The sequence below is a fragment of the Haplochromis burtoni genome, unplaced genomic scaffold (genome assembly GCF_018398535.1).
Source record: "Haplochromis burtoni strain Fernald_Lab_line unplaced genomic scaffold, NCSU_Asbu1 Contig_225, whole genome shotgun sequence".
Lineage (NCBI taxonomy): Eukaryota > Metazoa > Chordata > Actinopteri > Cichliformes > Cichlidae > Haplochromis > Haplochromis burtoni.
Genome location: NW_024582586.1, coordinates 40,676 through 55,810, shown reverse-complemented (window position 1 = coordinate 55,810; position 15,135 = coordinate 40,676). Strand labels below are relative to the sequence as shown.

General features: G+C 43.0%; 1 protein-coding gene across 5 annotated transcripts in view; it reads right to left on the bottom strand.

Moving 5' to 3' along the window:
* Nucleotides 1-12,435, bottom strand: part of LOC102299313 (growth factor receptor-bound protein 10) — a 53,136-nt gene extending 40,701 nt beyond the window's left edge. The window contains exons 1-3 of one of the 5 annotated variants that reach the window (XM_042226743.1): nt 12,125-12,435; nt 9,649-9,754; nt 2,838-2,931 (exon numbers count right to left, since the gene is read on the bottom strand). In XM_042226743.1, the coding sequence (XP_042082677.1) occupies nt 2,838-2,931; nt 9,649-9,699 (145 nt within the window). In that variant the 5' untranslated portion in view covers nt 9,700-9,754; nt 12,125-12,435. The other 4 variants (XM_005937300.3, XM_042226742.1, XM_014338421.2 and 1 more) reach the window with 4 other exon arrangements.
* Between the last annotated feature and the right edge of the window lie 2,700 nt (nt 12,436-15,135).

Below are 15,135 nucleotides of genomic sequence, written 5' to 3'. Positions count from 1 at the left end.
GTTAAATAAATATCGTCAAATAATCGAGATCTCAATTTCAGTGAAAATAATCGTGATTATCATTTTTGCCATAATCGAGCAGCCCTACTCTGAATCCTCCCTTAGTTATGCTGCAATAGGCGTAGGCTACTGGGGGACTCCCATGATGCACTGAGTTTTTCCTTTTCAGTTAACAGACCTCTCTGCATTAAATCGTACTTGTTATTAATCTCTGGCTCTCTTCCACAGCATGTCTTTATCCTGTCTTCCTTCTCTCTCCTCAGCTGGTTTACAGCAGATGGCCCCGCCCCTCCCTGAGCCTGGTTTCTTCCTGTTAAAAGGGAGTTTTTCCTTCCCACTGTCGCCAAAGTGCTTGCTCATAGTTGCTCATTGATTGTTGGGTTTTTCTCTGTATGTATTATTGTAGGCTCTACCTTACAATATATGCTTGCATGCTTTCATCTGAACAAACCACGACTTCTAGAACCATATTTGGAATAACACCGGATAGAGAGCATACAGCACAAATACCTCATACCAAACTGTCAAGCACGGTAGTGGAAGTGTGATGATTTGGGTTTGTTTGGCACCTACAGACCTGGACACATCCTCTTTATACCAAAGTATTCTAGTGACAAATGTGAGGCTATTTGACTGTCAGCTAAAGCTGGCTGGAAACTGGAACCTACAGCAGAATAGTGGTGGGACCTCAAGAGAACTGTGCACAAACGAATGCCTGCAAACCTCAGTGAATTGATGCAAAGTTGGAATGATAATGTAAGAGACTGATAGTCTCTAGCAAGTCTTACAGAAAATGATTATTAAGTTATTACTACTAAAGGTGCTTCTGCAAGCTCCTAAATCATGTACTTAGTTTTTCTAGTACTACATAGAGCCCTGTGAATTATATAGACAGATATCAAGAGAGGTAAGTACACTGCTGAAAATACAAAGAAACATTTTTATATGTATAGCATCAAATTAGTTAAACTTCTGGGACACTGATTCGGTCAGTCAAGTGGCAGAGGGAGTCGTTAATCAGTTTCTGTGGTTTTAAATCAGGAATAGTTTTACAGGTGGAGGCCACTGACATTTTTTCCCTCCACATCTTTTCTGGCTGGTTTTCAGTAGTTTTGTATTTAGCTACGGTCAGCGTCATTACTGGTAGCATGAGGCGATACGTGGAGCGTAGAGAGGATGCACAGGTAGTCCAGCTTGTCCAAAATGGCACATCAACACGTACCATTGCCAGAAGTTTGCTGTATCTCCGAGTACAGTCTCAAGAGCATGGAGGAGATTCCAGGAGACAAGCAGTTACTCTGGGAGAAGTGGACAGGGCCGTCAAAGGCCCTTAAACTATCAGGAGGACTGCTATCTGTTTCTTTTTGGAAGGAGGAACAGGATAAGCACTGCGAGAGCTACAGAATGACCTCCAGCAGGTCACTGGTGTGACTGTCTCTGACCAAACAACCAGAAACTGACTTCATGAGGGTGACCTGAGAATCCTAGTGGACCCTGTGCTCACTGCCCAGCACCGAGGAGCTTGATTGATTTGCCATAGAATACCAGAATAGGCACTGTGTACTTTTCACTGTTTAGAACAGGTTCACCCTGTGTAAACAAACCAATTTGTTTGAACAGTCTATTATTTTGTGTACAAAATATATGATCATATATTACATAACTGAGGGGCTGACTATTTATCTGCATGTTATCAGCTGGGTTTGGGAAATGGATGCATATACTGATTATTGGCCATGTCCATAAATTTTTGCAGGCCAGTTTTGCTTTATTTTTATTGTTGTACTTGAGAATTCAACTTGGTAAATGTTTAACTTAAAAAACAAAACAGAGAAAAACTCCAGAAACTAGAAGCATCATTTCAATGGTTCCTTGTGGAGACTTGTTCCTTGTTGGTTTGTTGAGTTACTATAAAAAGTTGTGCACAGACAGAGATTCTTGCGTCTATTGTGCCAATGCATTTACATTTGCATGATCTTGACCCCATATTTAGTTGTAGCAGTTACACTTTACAAGCTATCACTAACAACAAGAAAAGATTCTGGAAGTGCTGTTTTACTGTCTAGTGTGTGATAGTGGCAAACGGCTGATCACTCCAGTGGCGTCACTGCCTGAATAGAGTATGAACCTGCTGACCTCCTACTATCTACAACCCTGACCCACAGACCTATGGCTTACTTTCTATGAACTCCCTTCTGCCCTGAACTGTTTGACCTATAGACCTATGTAAGCACCCATTCACTTATTGTGAAACCATGTTTACAATACACGAGCATGACCAACAAGCAGCAGAAGTGAAGCCAGTCCAATAAATCACCAAACCAAAAGAAAAAAAAAGCTAATCCACAGGATAACCACTAGCCAAGAATTCCCAAGATTTTCCTGGAAGTGTGAATGAAATTCTGGAAATATAATGGGGGCAGATTTAATACTGAGGCACTGTGGGGAAGGGAAGGGTTCAAAATAGTGCCGAGCAGCAGTAGAGGGAGGGGAGAGTTTAAAATTTGTCAATAATCTCTCCATCTGGAGAGCATAGCATGTAGTGATGGAGGGAGACAGTGTCCTAGATGGAGATGGAGATAGAGCAGGAGGGGGGGGGTTTCTAGGAAGACAGGAAGAGTGTTAAGAGGCCGATAAATTGGTTTTGATCCCATAAAGAAAGGTATGAAGAAAGGAAATGACAAAAGAAATATAGATGGAAGGATTTCATTAATCACTCAGGACATACCAGAAAAGACCAATGGTAATAACCAGTTATTATAATCCAACCTAAATGTTCCAATTTTTTTTTTAATAAATCCAACATAGGTTCAAGAAGGAGAAGAGAGAAGAGTTACCATGGTGATGTGGCAAATTCTGACTGGCTGAGCGCTGAAAGCCAGGAACAATAAGCTCGTCAGGCCTGCGAGTGGAAGTGCGGTCCATCCTTTCCTGTCCCAAAAAAAAAGTAAAGGACATAAAAAAACATAAAAAAAAAGAACAATTTTGAGCACGTGGTTAAAAAAAGCCTCATGCAATGTGTTTAAGATGTCAGATATTTCAGTAAAACGGGAAGACAGCGTGTCATTTTCACAGAGTTCAAATGGTCGGGCAAAGGGTGGGTTCAGGCCTCGGCTGTCGAGGAATGCCAAGTCAGGCATTCAGAGCCCGGTGACACTTTGTCACTGTGGCTTTCTGACCCCTCTGACCTTTCCTTTATGCACACTCTCTCCCTGTATCAGGTATACTGAGCTTTATTTTAAACTTGTGAAACTCACTAATTAACTAAACCTTGATGTATTTCATGAAAAAAAAGATTATCAATCAATTCAATAATTTTTAGAAAAAAAAAATCCGCCCAAAAAAAACCCACCAGTCCCAGCCCACTTATACAATTTCACACGTCTGAAGATACACGCACACATCCTGCCAAGTTCTTCACACATTGTCTAATTTGAAGCAGCCTCAAGGCAAGAAAGCTGCAGAGGAGAAAGACAGGGAAAAAAGCCAATGAAATTTTCAATCTTCTCTTTTCCAGGAAAAAGAAGAACGCGGAAGCGTTGCTTCCAGGAACTGCTCGTGGCCAGAGGTCTCAGTCCGCATGCATGCACATACACACACACTCGCAGCTCCCCTCGGTGCTTCGAAAACATCCATAAATGCCCAGAGTAAGATTTATAGCTCTGAGAAGCAGCATCAGCCAAAAGCTTTCCAAGGAAGGCAACTTGGCTGCAGAGCCTATGGGCTGAAAGAGAAAGTCTGCAGGCCAGGCTATAGCTAAGACTGAGGCACAATAACTTACAAGCTGCTAAACACCCATAAATATATACACACATATATATCAAATACATACATACTGCACAACACCAGGCATTACTCCAAATCTATAGAAAGTGAGACTTTTACCAAATTAACTGAGATGACCTTTTATTTGCATCTTAACTACTAGCAGATCTACTTGTGGCTCTTTCTTTAAAACCTTCCAAAACAAATAGTCTAGTGGTAAGCTAGGCTACGTTAGCACAACGAGAATAAAACCTTCCATGATTATGTGGATATCCACCTAAATTTTTATATATATCTTAAGAAAACATTATGAAAATATTATTTAATATCCTTTAAATACACCGGTAGGTAAGTTTTCAGCCAGACCACCTCTTTAATCCAGTGCTCAGTGTTTGTGCTAAGCTAAGTGCTAGCTGTAACCCCTTTTAATGGACCTAATCTTAATTTTCACACCAAACCCTGAACACAAAAGCAAATCAGGGATGCTACTCCTTTAAGTCAGATGGAAAAACTTTATCACCACACCTATAAAGACAGAATATCTCCATAAACAGCAAAACCTGATACCTAAAGCTAAAATGAAAAGCTGGAAAAAGTACGCAGAGAATTTATAAGTGAATGTTTTTAATCTGATGATATCAAGTGATCAAGTGATTTACTCACTGCAATCATACTAATCAATCTTCTCTCGGCACTGTTCAGAGTCTGGGCTTTCCCAGGCACAAGGGTATACACTGTTTGGAATTGGAGGCAGGACGATGTTCCAGGTCTTTAAAGAGCTATCAGTAGCAGCAGTGTTAACATATAGCTACAAGCAAACGTAGGGAAAATTACCCTTTCCTTTGCAGCGCTCTTGCAGTAAAAGGGTCAGCTTTAATGGCCACATTCCCCATAAAAAACTCACCATGAACTCTAAATCGAGTAGTGATGCTACATCAGCCGTCACCTGGGTGGTTATATGAGTAGAAAAAGCCAATTTTGAAAGACATGAACCCGTTTCTTAGAAAGAGGCACTGATTTCCCGCTAAAATCATTTACCAGATGTGGACTGTTTTGCACAATAGTTATAGCAAACAAAACAGCATTCTTCATATAACTAGTCTTAAGGGCATACTGAGTGGCACAGTACATGAAGGGAGGCTTTCTTCTTGTAGTTTTACGGCTTGTGAGTCATTCCTGCAGTCGTGTGTTTTCTGTTTCACAACACACAGCATCGTTTAACAAATCTCATTTACACTGAATTACTTTGAATGTTCATCTTAGTATTTTTCCATAGAAGTTTATTACAGTTACAGAGCCTTTTTAGCATTGTGGCTTTGCATTTATGGGCAAGCATAAGTCTGATCAGGGGGCACGGAGGACCAAAGGTTATTAATACAGTACTGTGCAAAAGTCTTGGTGTAACTGCTTTCCTTCTCCAACACAGTCTGAACCCTCTTAGGAAAGCTTTCTTGTCTTCTTTAACTAGTCTTCAGGAATAGTTCTTCATGAAGGACATTTAAATCTTTCCTTTAGATCTTGCCTGCCTTTTGTTCTGTTTTCTGTCCAGATGAGCCGACACTGCTTCAGTAATGTTGAGATTTGGGCTAGTCCGTGACTGATACTGGTCCTCTGTGTGTGTGTTTTTCTATCCCGGTATGCTTTTACTACATTAGCAGTGTGTTTGGGATCATTGTCTTTTTGAAAAATAAAGCTGCTGACAGATGGTTTTGCATATTACCTTTCTGCGTTTATAATTGCACTAATTTGGCTAACATCCTCAACACAGCTGACTGAAATGCAGCCCCCAATTCATTACTGTGCCTCCATCGTGTTTAACACAGTTTTTCTCCCCACTGATAGCCACCAAGATCATTTCTGATGAGATTTTGGTGAACAGCTGCTACGCTGTCTGAGTGAGATGCCTTTTTATGTTTGAATGACACATATAAAATAATCTGAAATGGAATGAAAATTAATGAAAAAGCAGCCAATGTCCAAAGAAAACTTTGAAAGCCTAGAGAACTGCTCAAAACCTTTTTAACATCCATCCATCCATCCATCTTCATCCGCTTTATCCGAGGCCGGGTCGCGGGGGCAGCAGCCTAAGCAAAGAGGCCCAGACCTCCCTCTCCCCAGCCACCTCCTCCAGCTTATCCGGGGGAATACCAAGGCGTTCCCAGGCCAGCCGAGAGATATAATCTCTCCAGCGTGTCCTGGGTCTGCCCCGGGGCCTCCTCCCGGTGGGACATGCCTGGAACACCTCACCCAGGAGGCGCCCAGGGGGCATCCTTGTCAGATGCCCGAACCACCTCAGCTGGCTCCTTTCGATGTGGAGCAGCAGCTGCTCTACTCTGAGCCCCTCCCGGATGGCCGAACTTCTCACCCTATCTCTAAGGGAGAGGCCAGCCACCCTTCGGAGGAAGCTCATTTCTGCCGCTTGTATCCGCGATCTCGTTCTTTCGGTCACTACCCACAGCTCGTGGCCATAGGTGAGGGTAGGGACGTAGATCGACCGGTAAATTGAGAGCTTCGCTTTTACACTCAGCTCCCTCTTCACCACGACGGACCGGTGCAGCGTCCGCATTACTGCAGCTGCAGCCCCAATCCGTCTGTCGATCTCCGGCTCCCTTCTCCCATCACTCGCGAACAAGACCCCGAGATACTTGAACTCCTCCACTTGGGGCAGGAACTCATCCCCTTTTTAACATATTAAAAGAAAATCTGTCTCATTGAAAGCAAAATATAAAGAAATGAATGGCGTCAGATGCTTATTCACAGCACTGTAACTCTCATCATGACCCTAAAATGACTGGCTTGCCCAAAGCAACCACAACAACACAGCACTGTGTAATATGGAAGTAAACACTGAAGCCACTGTGGACAATGTTCATCTTTGTTTTATGTGCAGTAGAAGCACATCATTTTGTTTTTTTGTGGGGCAATACCTGAATTTCTGTGTGTGTATCCAGAGCCTAAGAAGAGAAGTTGACTTTAGTTCTTAACGGAAAATTATAATTTCTTAATGGTGCCACTATAAATACTTCCGGTCTACTGATGGGAAGCTTTTGTATCTTTGACAAAGCATACAATCTCATCCGACTTAGCCAAAATACTTCTAGATGCATTAACAAAAATCTGTGCTAAAACCATCTTTGAAAGATTTGCTACGTTGGAGGTAGCGGTGTTGGCTGCACATTCTTTTTCTCAAAACGATGCTTTGATTCTCCGTCTCGCTGTCGCATTACGCTGATTTCCAGAATGTCTCTGGGCCAGAAACTAGCATTAAATATTGAAGAGCAGTTTTCCAAGATTTGAGTGATTTCTTGTCCTGGGTTTTGGAGCATTAAAGCTATATCTCACTGAACGAATGCTGTGGCTCTACAGTTTCCATCAGCTTGACATACTGGGGTTGCTTTTGGACAGACATCCTGTAACTTCTCTTGACATCGCCTTCATAAATAGCGAGCTCCCCTTTCACTCCATTGCCCAAAGCACTGACATCAAGGCACTTCAACAAAGTGCTTTAAAGGCTGCGCTTCCTCGAAAGCACAAACACAACTGAGCGTGCCCGTCACCATGCTCGCACATAACCACTTACCTGACGTCTGAGAATATAGAGACACAAACTGTCAGGCAGAACAGACATGTTTAGGAACAAATGGTATCAATGCTGACGCTGAAGGAGAGGAGCAGAGGTTAAACGCTTCATTCTTTCCGCTCTTAGCAGTTAAAGTCATAACTCAGCAGAGCTTTGAGACTGTGGACAGTGGTCTCTTGGTCTGTGGAGAGCATGTGCGTGCACATTTACAAATACATCCATAAGAAAAAAAGGGAAAGCAAGGGTCGCTGCCCGTTTAATCTGAGACCTCCCTGGCACAGGTCCAACGCTCTCAGTAAGAGTGCGAGACACAGGAACACACATAAGACTTTGCTGCCCAAATTCCCAAACATGTCCACCATTATGTATAGTGTTATGTAAGTACAAAGAAAAGGGGCTTATTTGCTCCTTATCTCTAAACACTGAGCATAAAGTCATTGCCGCGCAGAGACTCCATGTGTGCCATGCTGTTTCATGACAACTGGCAAGCTTTACATGAGCAACATACACACAGACCAACACAAACAGAGCAATGTTGTAACCCACTTCTCTCCATCAAACTATCAAACTTTGGTTTTTCTCTGCTACATGCAGGGTGGAGGAATGTTGTTTTTCGATGGGGATTCAATTCACTATTCACTGCAGCCTTACTGGGGCAAAACTCTTTCCTGGAAGCTAACGTGAACCAGTCCAACTTAATGTCAGCTCAGCAGGGGTTCAGCAGTCCCACAGTTTGGGTGAGCAGGATTTTTGTCCCTCCACTAAGAGAAAAAAAAGACAGCGGAGACTACATCACCTCCATCATTCCATGGGTCCCAGCAAGACATCATACCATCAATCCAGTGCTTTTAGGCCTGTCACACAACAAAGCCCAAACTTGTTATTGTTGTTTGCTTAGCACTCTATTTATAGACCTCCATGAAGCTCTTTAGCCAAATTCTTTAGGTTACTGGAGGGTTGGAAAGGAGAAAATCCAAGCTGAGAAACAAAGGGCTCATTCTGCAGGAGTTGGACAGTGGAACCAGGTCTGTCGTGTTGCACCAATGCCATATTTCACCAAACTAAGCTGGGATTCGCTCACTTTGAGGCAAGCAAACTTTAGCCCACTGCTAAACTTTAACCTTGGTCTTGCCTCATAATCAATATTTCGGTGGTTTCATCTGTTAATGTTTATCTTGGTTATCCAGTTGACATATTCAGTACAGCAGCTGGTTTCCACAAAAAAAGCTCTGCTCATCATTACTGCTAAGCACTCAGCACCAGAGTGCATTCAAAGGTGGCTAGCTTACTAGGAAGTCGGAGAACTGAACAACTGCAATTATTCTTGGAGCAGCAACACAAATTTCAAACAAATGATAATTTAACTATCTGTTATATATGAATAGGCAACTGTTTGCTAGTCTCTTGACAATATTATAAAATAATAATGTCATATTTTTTATTTACTGCTCGGAGAATATCAATCTTTTCTATTATTTGTATCCGTTTTGATAACATTTTAGTCTCCAACTTATTTCTAGCACAGCAGTTAGCCAACTGCAAACTTTGTGCTGCTGCAGCTGGGCTGAAGACACCAGTGCATGATCATGTTGGTTTTTACGGCCATTTTAATAGTCAAAGATTATACAGAGGGCGCTATTACAACAATTTGAAAACATGAGACATGGGAAATACTTGGTGAAAAAACCCCACTTGGCAATGGATTTTTTTTTCCCGGCTTTGACTTCTCCTCCTATAACAGCGCTGATGTGGCAGTATTGTCTTAGTGGCGACACTTATTGTATCGCAGCAGCGACCAAGGCCTTAAAAACAGGAATAAATACAAGTGACTGTTAGGTGATGTTGCCTAGTGGACAAAGCGACCAACCAACATTAGTTACCAACCAACATTAGCTACCAACCAACGCGAGCCACCAACCAACGCTAGCTACCAACCAGTGCGCTAGGTAAGCAATGTCCCCTAGTGCACACTGCATGAAACAACCAACGTAACTGGTATACCGAGGCCTTTAGTGTTAGCATGCACACAGGACAGCACCATCTTCTAAAAGCATGATGGTAAATGTGCACCATGTCAAACAGGCAAACTCATAAAAGTAAAATAAAATAATTTTTGTTCGGTCCAAGATTATACCAAAATTTGTCTAAAATTACACAAAAATTAAGAATTCTTCATCAACCAGCAAGTGTCACTTAGTCCTAAAGTTGATTCTCTGTTACGTGAAAACTAACTCCAGTTTAACATTACTTTTATTCCCGTTCTACCAACAAACCCACATACAGCTGGCACATTAAATGTTTACCTGGTAGTTCGAATGACGTAAGAAGTAGTCAGGGCATCCCGCTAATGCCATGATTTTCCTTCAGCGTTCCCTCTGCAGGGAATAACCCTCTGGTCTCACCAGCACTCTGCACAAAAAAGAAACAGACTGAATGAAGAACAGCACTAAAATCACAGAGAAAAGTCAGTAAGAAAAAAAAAACACAGGGTTAAAATGAAGTTTTAATTAACAAATTTCACTAACTACTAAAGGTGGATCTGGGATTTTGTGCTATACATTACACAACAACTTTGCACAACTGGTATCAATTTTCTAAAGACAAAAGTCCTGCACCTCCTTCTCACCTAAACAGCAAAGCTTGTCTGTGCGACTTAGTGTGCATGCACGGTTGAACATGTGCACACACAGTGTAAACACAGTCATTGTATACAATACACACTTCACAAAGCCAGTGGCTTAGAACTAAATAAGAATTTCTCCTCTCCGAGTGAGCAACACATGACCACTCTCCACCACCTGTGTGTGTGTCGTCTAGGAGTCGTCTATTTCCACTGCATTATCTGCTGTGAGTAAGCAGCAGGAAGTTGCGCGCATGTGTGTGTTTGGAAAGAGGACTCGCAAGCACAGACATACACACACACAAAAATCCATCTCAAGCTGTTCAGCACTTAGTCTTCTGTTTATTTGTCTGCAGCATTTAGAAAGAAAAAAACTCTTACTTGCATTTACATACCAAAAACTCCTTGCAGTCACATTCATACGAAGATAAACAGGCTCATTATAAGCCCCGTGTAATGTCACTTTGGAATCAGATTTCTGTCTTAAACTTGTTTCATCGTCTTAGCTCGCCTGCTGGTGGAAGTCCCAGATCACTGTTGAAATCTAATCGCTGATCCTCTTTAACTCCTATCTGCCTGTCCAATTTCACGGAGAGCTGCAATAACATATTAGAGATGCCCAGCTCACAGACTGGATTCATCTGTGAGCTCGAGGAAAAATAATAAGCTTCCTCAAAGAGAGAAATGATGTTATGCAGCCCACATACACATTTTTTAGGGAACTGCTGCAACTGATACTGCTTCCAACAAAGGTTCAGCAAACCCAATCTGCTGAAAACACACACAGAGCTGCCTCTCTCTCTCTCACTAAATAGCTCCTCTCACTCTTTGACGATTCCTCTTCACTTTCTCTCCCAGCATGTCTCCATTGTACAGGTCATTATATAACAGATATCAGATGGTTCAAACAATATCCTCCTCCTCCTCCTCTCTCCTCTCCTCCCTCTCTCTTCACCCCACTAATTACTGTTTCCACTGGGGCTCTGCTATCTTTAGGTTTGCTCTTCTGTCAGAGGCATACGTTGCAGTGCAGCCTCTGCGTTCCTGATAACTGCACACTTTTTTTTCTTAATATATTACATGTTATTGCACAGGCTGTTCGCAGCAACCAAAGTCCTGGCCAAAAGGGCAAGTGCCGCCGTCGTACGTGCAAATTAATAAGCCTGAAAGTGCCAAAGACAGAGCTCTGTGTGCTTGACATTTCCTGACATTTGTGATTCCTCCTGTGGAGAGAGGGAACAATTCAGCTTCGCTGGTCACATGGGGAGATCTGGAGAAATTAAACAGGGCAGGGAGCAACTTAATAATGTCACACGTGTGTGAGTGTGTTTAACACACCCACTACTACTACCACATCTTTCCAAGTGCATAAGGATTCAGATTTTTAGCTACACTCACGGTCTGTTGTCTTATGAAGAGCACACACTCACAAAACTCCTTAATATTACCTGAGACCCAAACAGACATGAAGTCTACTTTGTGCATAAGATAAGAAGGAAGGAAGTTTAACAGCATACAAAGATTAAACCTACATTAAGGCACAGCTTGGAGCTTTATGACAGCCCATTAACACACACACACACACACACACACACACACACACACACACACACACACACACCTAGCTTATGCTCTCTGAGGAAGCAGTTCCCTACCATGCTGATGCTTCAGATAACTCTTGTCCCAGTTCAAAATCGGAATTAGTGGAAGAGGGAGGAGGTACAATAGCTTTAGGCACTGATGGAGCATCTGAGTCTGACTGTGTTATGAGGTGATATGACAGCTGTGAGCTGAAAGATTGAATCCCCTCCTTCACTATCACCACTACAGCCAACGCGTGTTTCTAATATTAAAAAATAAATATATGACAACTTTACAGTCATCTCCATAAAAGCGAAGAATCTGATTACTTAGAGTAGTGTGGCAAATTTAAAGAGTTACATAATGACTTTGCCTCTCACAGCACAGCAATAACTGTCATTAAATACCTTTTTTCTACCAACAAGGTAGCTCATAAATTGAGTTTACATCATCTCTAAAGCTCCTTTGCGTCCCGGCGCATGACCAGTAAGTATGTATAGACCGGCTGATACTGAGTTTAACGATATGCAGTCCTGATGAGAGATATTAGTTCCCAAACAAGTATGCAAAGCGCTTACGGTAATGAAAAGGCAAAATCGTGTCCAGGACGGAGAAGCACCCGGTGCGCTCCGGCTATCCTCGTCTGGATGTCCGCACAAACTGCTTTCCCCCCCTTTCCTCCACCCCCCAGGCTCCACTCTGTTGTCTTCACCTTGTTCCCCCCTCCCCACCCCACCCCGAGGTGCTTTCCTTGCACACGTACAACGCTCACACAAGTAACGCTCGCTCACCCGCGCTCGCACACATGCAAACACACGCATGCATGCACCGCTCACTCCGCACTTTTCGACCAGCTGACTCCTCTCGCTCTCTCTCACATGCACGCAGACACACGCCAGCGAAGGACAGCCTCCTCCTCCTCCTTCTCTCTCCCCGCCCTGTTCACTAGAACACACTGCAAAAAATACCCCTTTTTTACTTTATTGGCTCGACATGTCTGTAAAAGTGGACTATTTTTGCAGTGTGTTCAAGACCTGGCTGTAACCCTCCGAGCAGGAGGACTTCAATGTATGAGCCAGTGGCAGCCCCAGAAAAAAAATTACATATGGTGGAAACTGCATATGAAAAATGGAGTCACCATGAAGTTTTTTTGTTGTTTGTTTTTTTTAAGCAACATACAGTGTTGTGCAAAAGCCTGGAGCCTCCTCCTATCTCTCTATATTTTGTTTGGAAAATGGGAAATAAGTGAAGTGTTTATTGAAACTTGCAAACATGCATGAAATAAAGTATATGAAGGCAAAAATAGAGTTTGTGCAGTTCTAATGAGCTTGAAAGTTCATATTTGACCACCTGTGCAATAGGGATGGGTCTCTAGCAAAGTAGAAGCTCTGTTAAACAGCATGCAAGAGTTAGCATGGCAAATATTACCTTAAACCTTATTGACAGGTAAGCACGGAAAAAGGGGACAGATAAGCATTCTGCATCTAAATCAAATCACACTGAGCTGTTTCCAAGGCTGTACACTGTTAGTGTTGCTTGGGGTCATATCTTACATGGGAAATGGCGCACATTTGACAGCCTGGGCTCCCCTCTTGGCAACAGCAATGGACACGTTGATGGACGAGCTCAGACTCTCTGTGGACTATATCTGAAGAGCACATGGTTTGTACTGACAGAGCAGGTTGAGGGGAAGCTGGAGAGGCAGAGGTACGCTTTGGAAAGAAGACTGGAGCAATGAAATTCAGCAGATCCGAGGAAGAATACGTTTGTGAATGAGAGAGAGAGAGAGGACGGTGGAAGGGTTACGATGCAAGGAGCAGAGGTGGTGAAGGCAAGAGTTTAAGTGCTTGTCTTTCACTGTGCAGTGAAATGGACAAAGCCTAAAAGATGTGAAGAAGAGAGTGAGGGCAGGGTGGTGTGGTGGAAGAAGAATGTCATGGACTGATTTGGGTCAGAACGGTAGCATCAAAAGTGGAAAATAAGGATTACAGTATGAGACTAGCAACACTAGATTGCCAAAAGTACTCACTTGTCTGCCTTCACACGCATATGAACTTGAGTGACATCCCACTCTTAATCCATAGTGTTCAATATAATGTTGGTCCACCTTTTGCAGCGATAACAGCTTTAATTCTTCTGGGAAGGCTTTCCACAACGTTTAGGCGTTTATGGGAATTTTTGACCATTCTTCAGAAGCACATCTATGAGGTCAGACGCTGACATTGGGTGAGAAGGCCTGGCCCAGAGTCTCCAGACTAATTCCTCCCAAAGGGGTTCTGTCTGGTACAGAATAGTCAAGTTCCTCCTATCTCGCTCATTAATGTCTTTATGGACCTTGCTTTGTGCAGTGGTCCACAATCATGTTGGAACAGGAAGGGGCCATCCCCAAATTGTGCCCACAAAGTTGGAAGCGTGAAATTGTCCAAAATGTCTTGGTGTGCTGAAGTTCCTTCTTCCTTCTTGTACTTGGTGAGGTATGGTTTGGATGCAGCTGCTCGGCCTGGTTGACAGATCCTTCACTAGGGACACCACCTTTTTGTACATAAAGCTAAACAATAGGGATGCAACGATACTCATATCGACATTGAACCGTTCAATACAGTGCTTTCGGTTCGGTACGCATATGTATCAAACAATACAAAATTTTAAATTTATTTTCTTCTGACGATGCTGTCTGTGTTGAGCGCTCAGTGGATCTGCGCTCGATAGTGCGGCCTAGACGGAGTAGTCGATTCACTGAGCGCAGGGCAAGCTAGCGAGACAGAAGTTAAGCTCTCCTTGCAATATGGCAAATTGAACCTCCCCCACCCTCATTCAGATCTGGCGTTTGGAACTATTTTGGTTTTCATGTGACGTATGACCCTGAAGGTAAGCGCGTCATGGACTAAAGTAAAACAGTATGTTGGATGTGCCACGCAATGCTCAATTACATGGGTGGGAAGCTAGTGTGTTAGCGCAGTTAGCTCGTTAACGTGTTGGCCGTCCAGCCCCACGCACGGGGCGATCCGCGGTAGCTCGTTAACGGAGATTTGCCGTGTTGTGGCGTTAACGTCATTTCAACGAGATTAACGCTGACAGCACTAGTGGGAACACAACGAATATGACTGCACATTTACGCCGACATCATCCTAGTGCAAAGACAAGTGGAAGCAGACAAAAACAACAAGCATGCATGCTACAAACTTTACCCGAGTCATTTAGACAGCTGTTAGCACATGATTCTCCTTATGCTGCTGAGAATATAGCCCAGAAGAAGCGGATAGTATAGCTTTTATTTTGGAAAGAGACATTTCTCTGTAATAAACTCTCTTTTCCAAAGATGAGTGATTCCTCAATCAGATACAGGGCTCGCAATATCGCTAGCCCGACGTCCCGGGGCTAGCGATTTTTCAGTCGGGCTACCAAAATCTATCTCTGCCCTGCCCGTCGGGCTATTGTAGGAAGGAAAAATATATGTCAATGCTTTTGCATTCTTTCAGAAATGTAGCTGGGTAATTATGTCATTGGCATCGGTGAGCCACTGTCAATATGTGACATATTGAAATCGCGTTTGAATTTGCGCTTGTTTTTTTGCTTTCACTTTGCAATC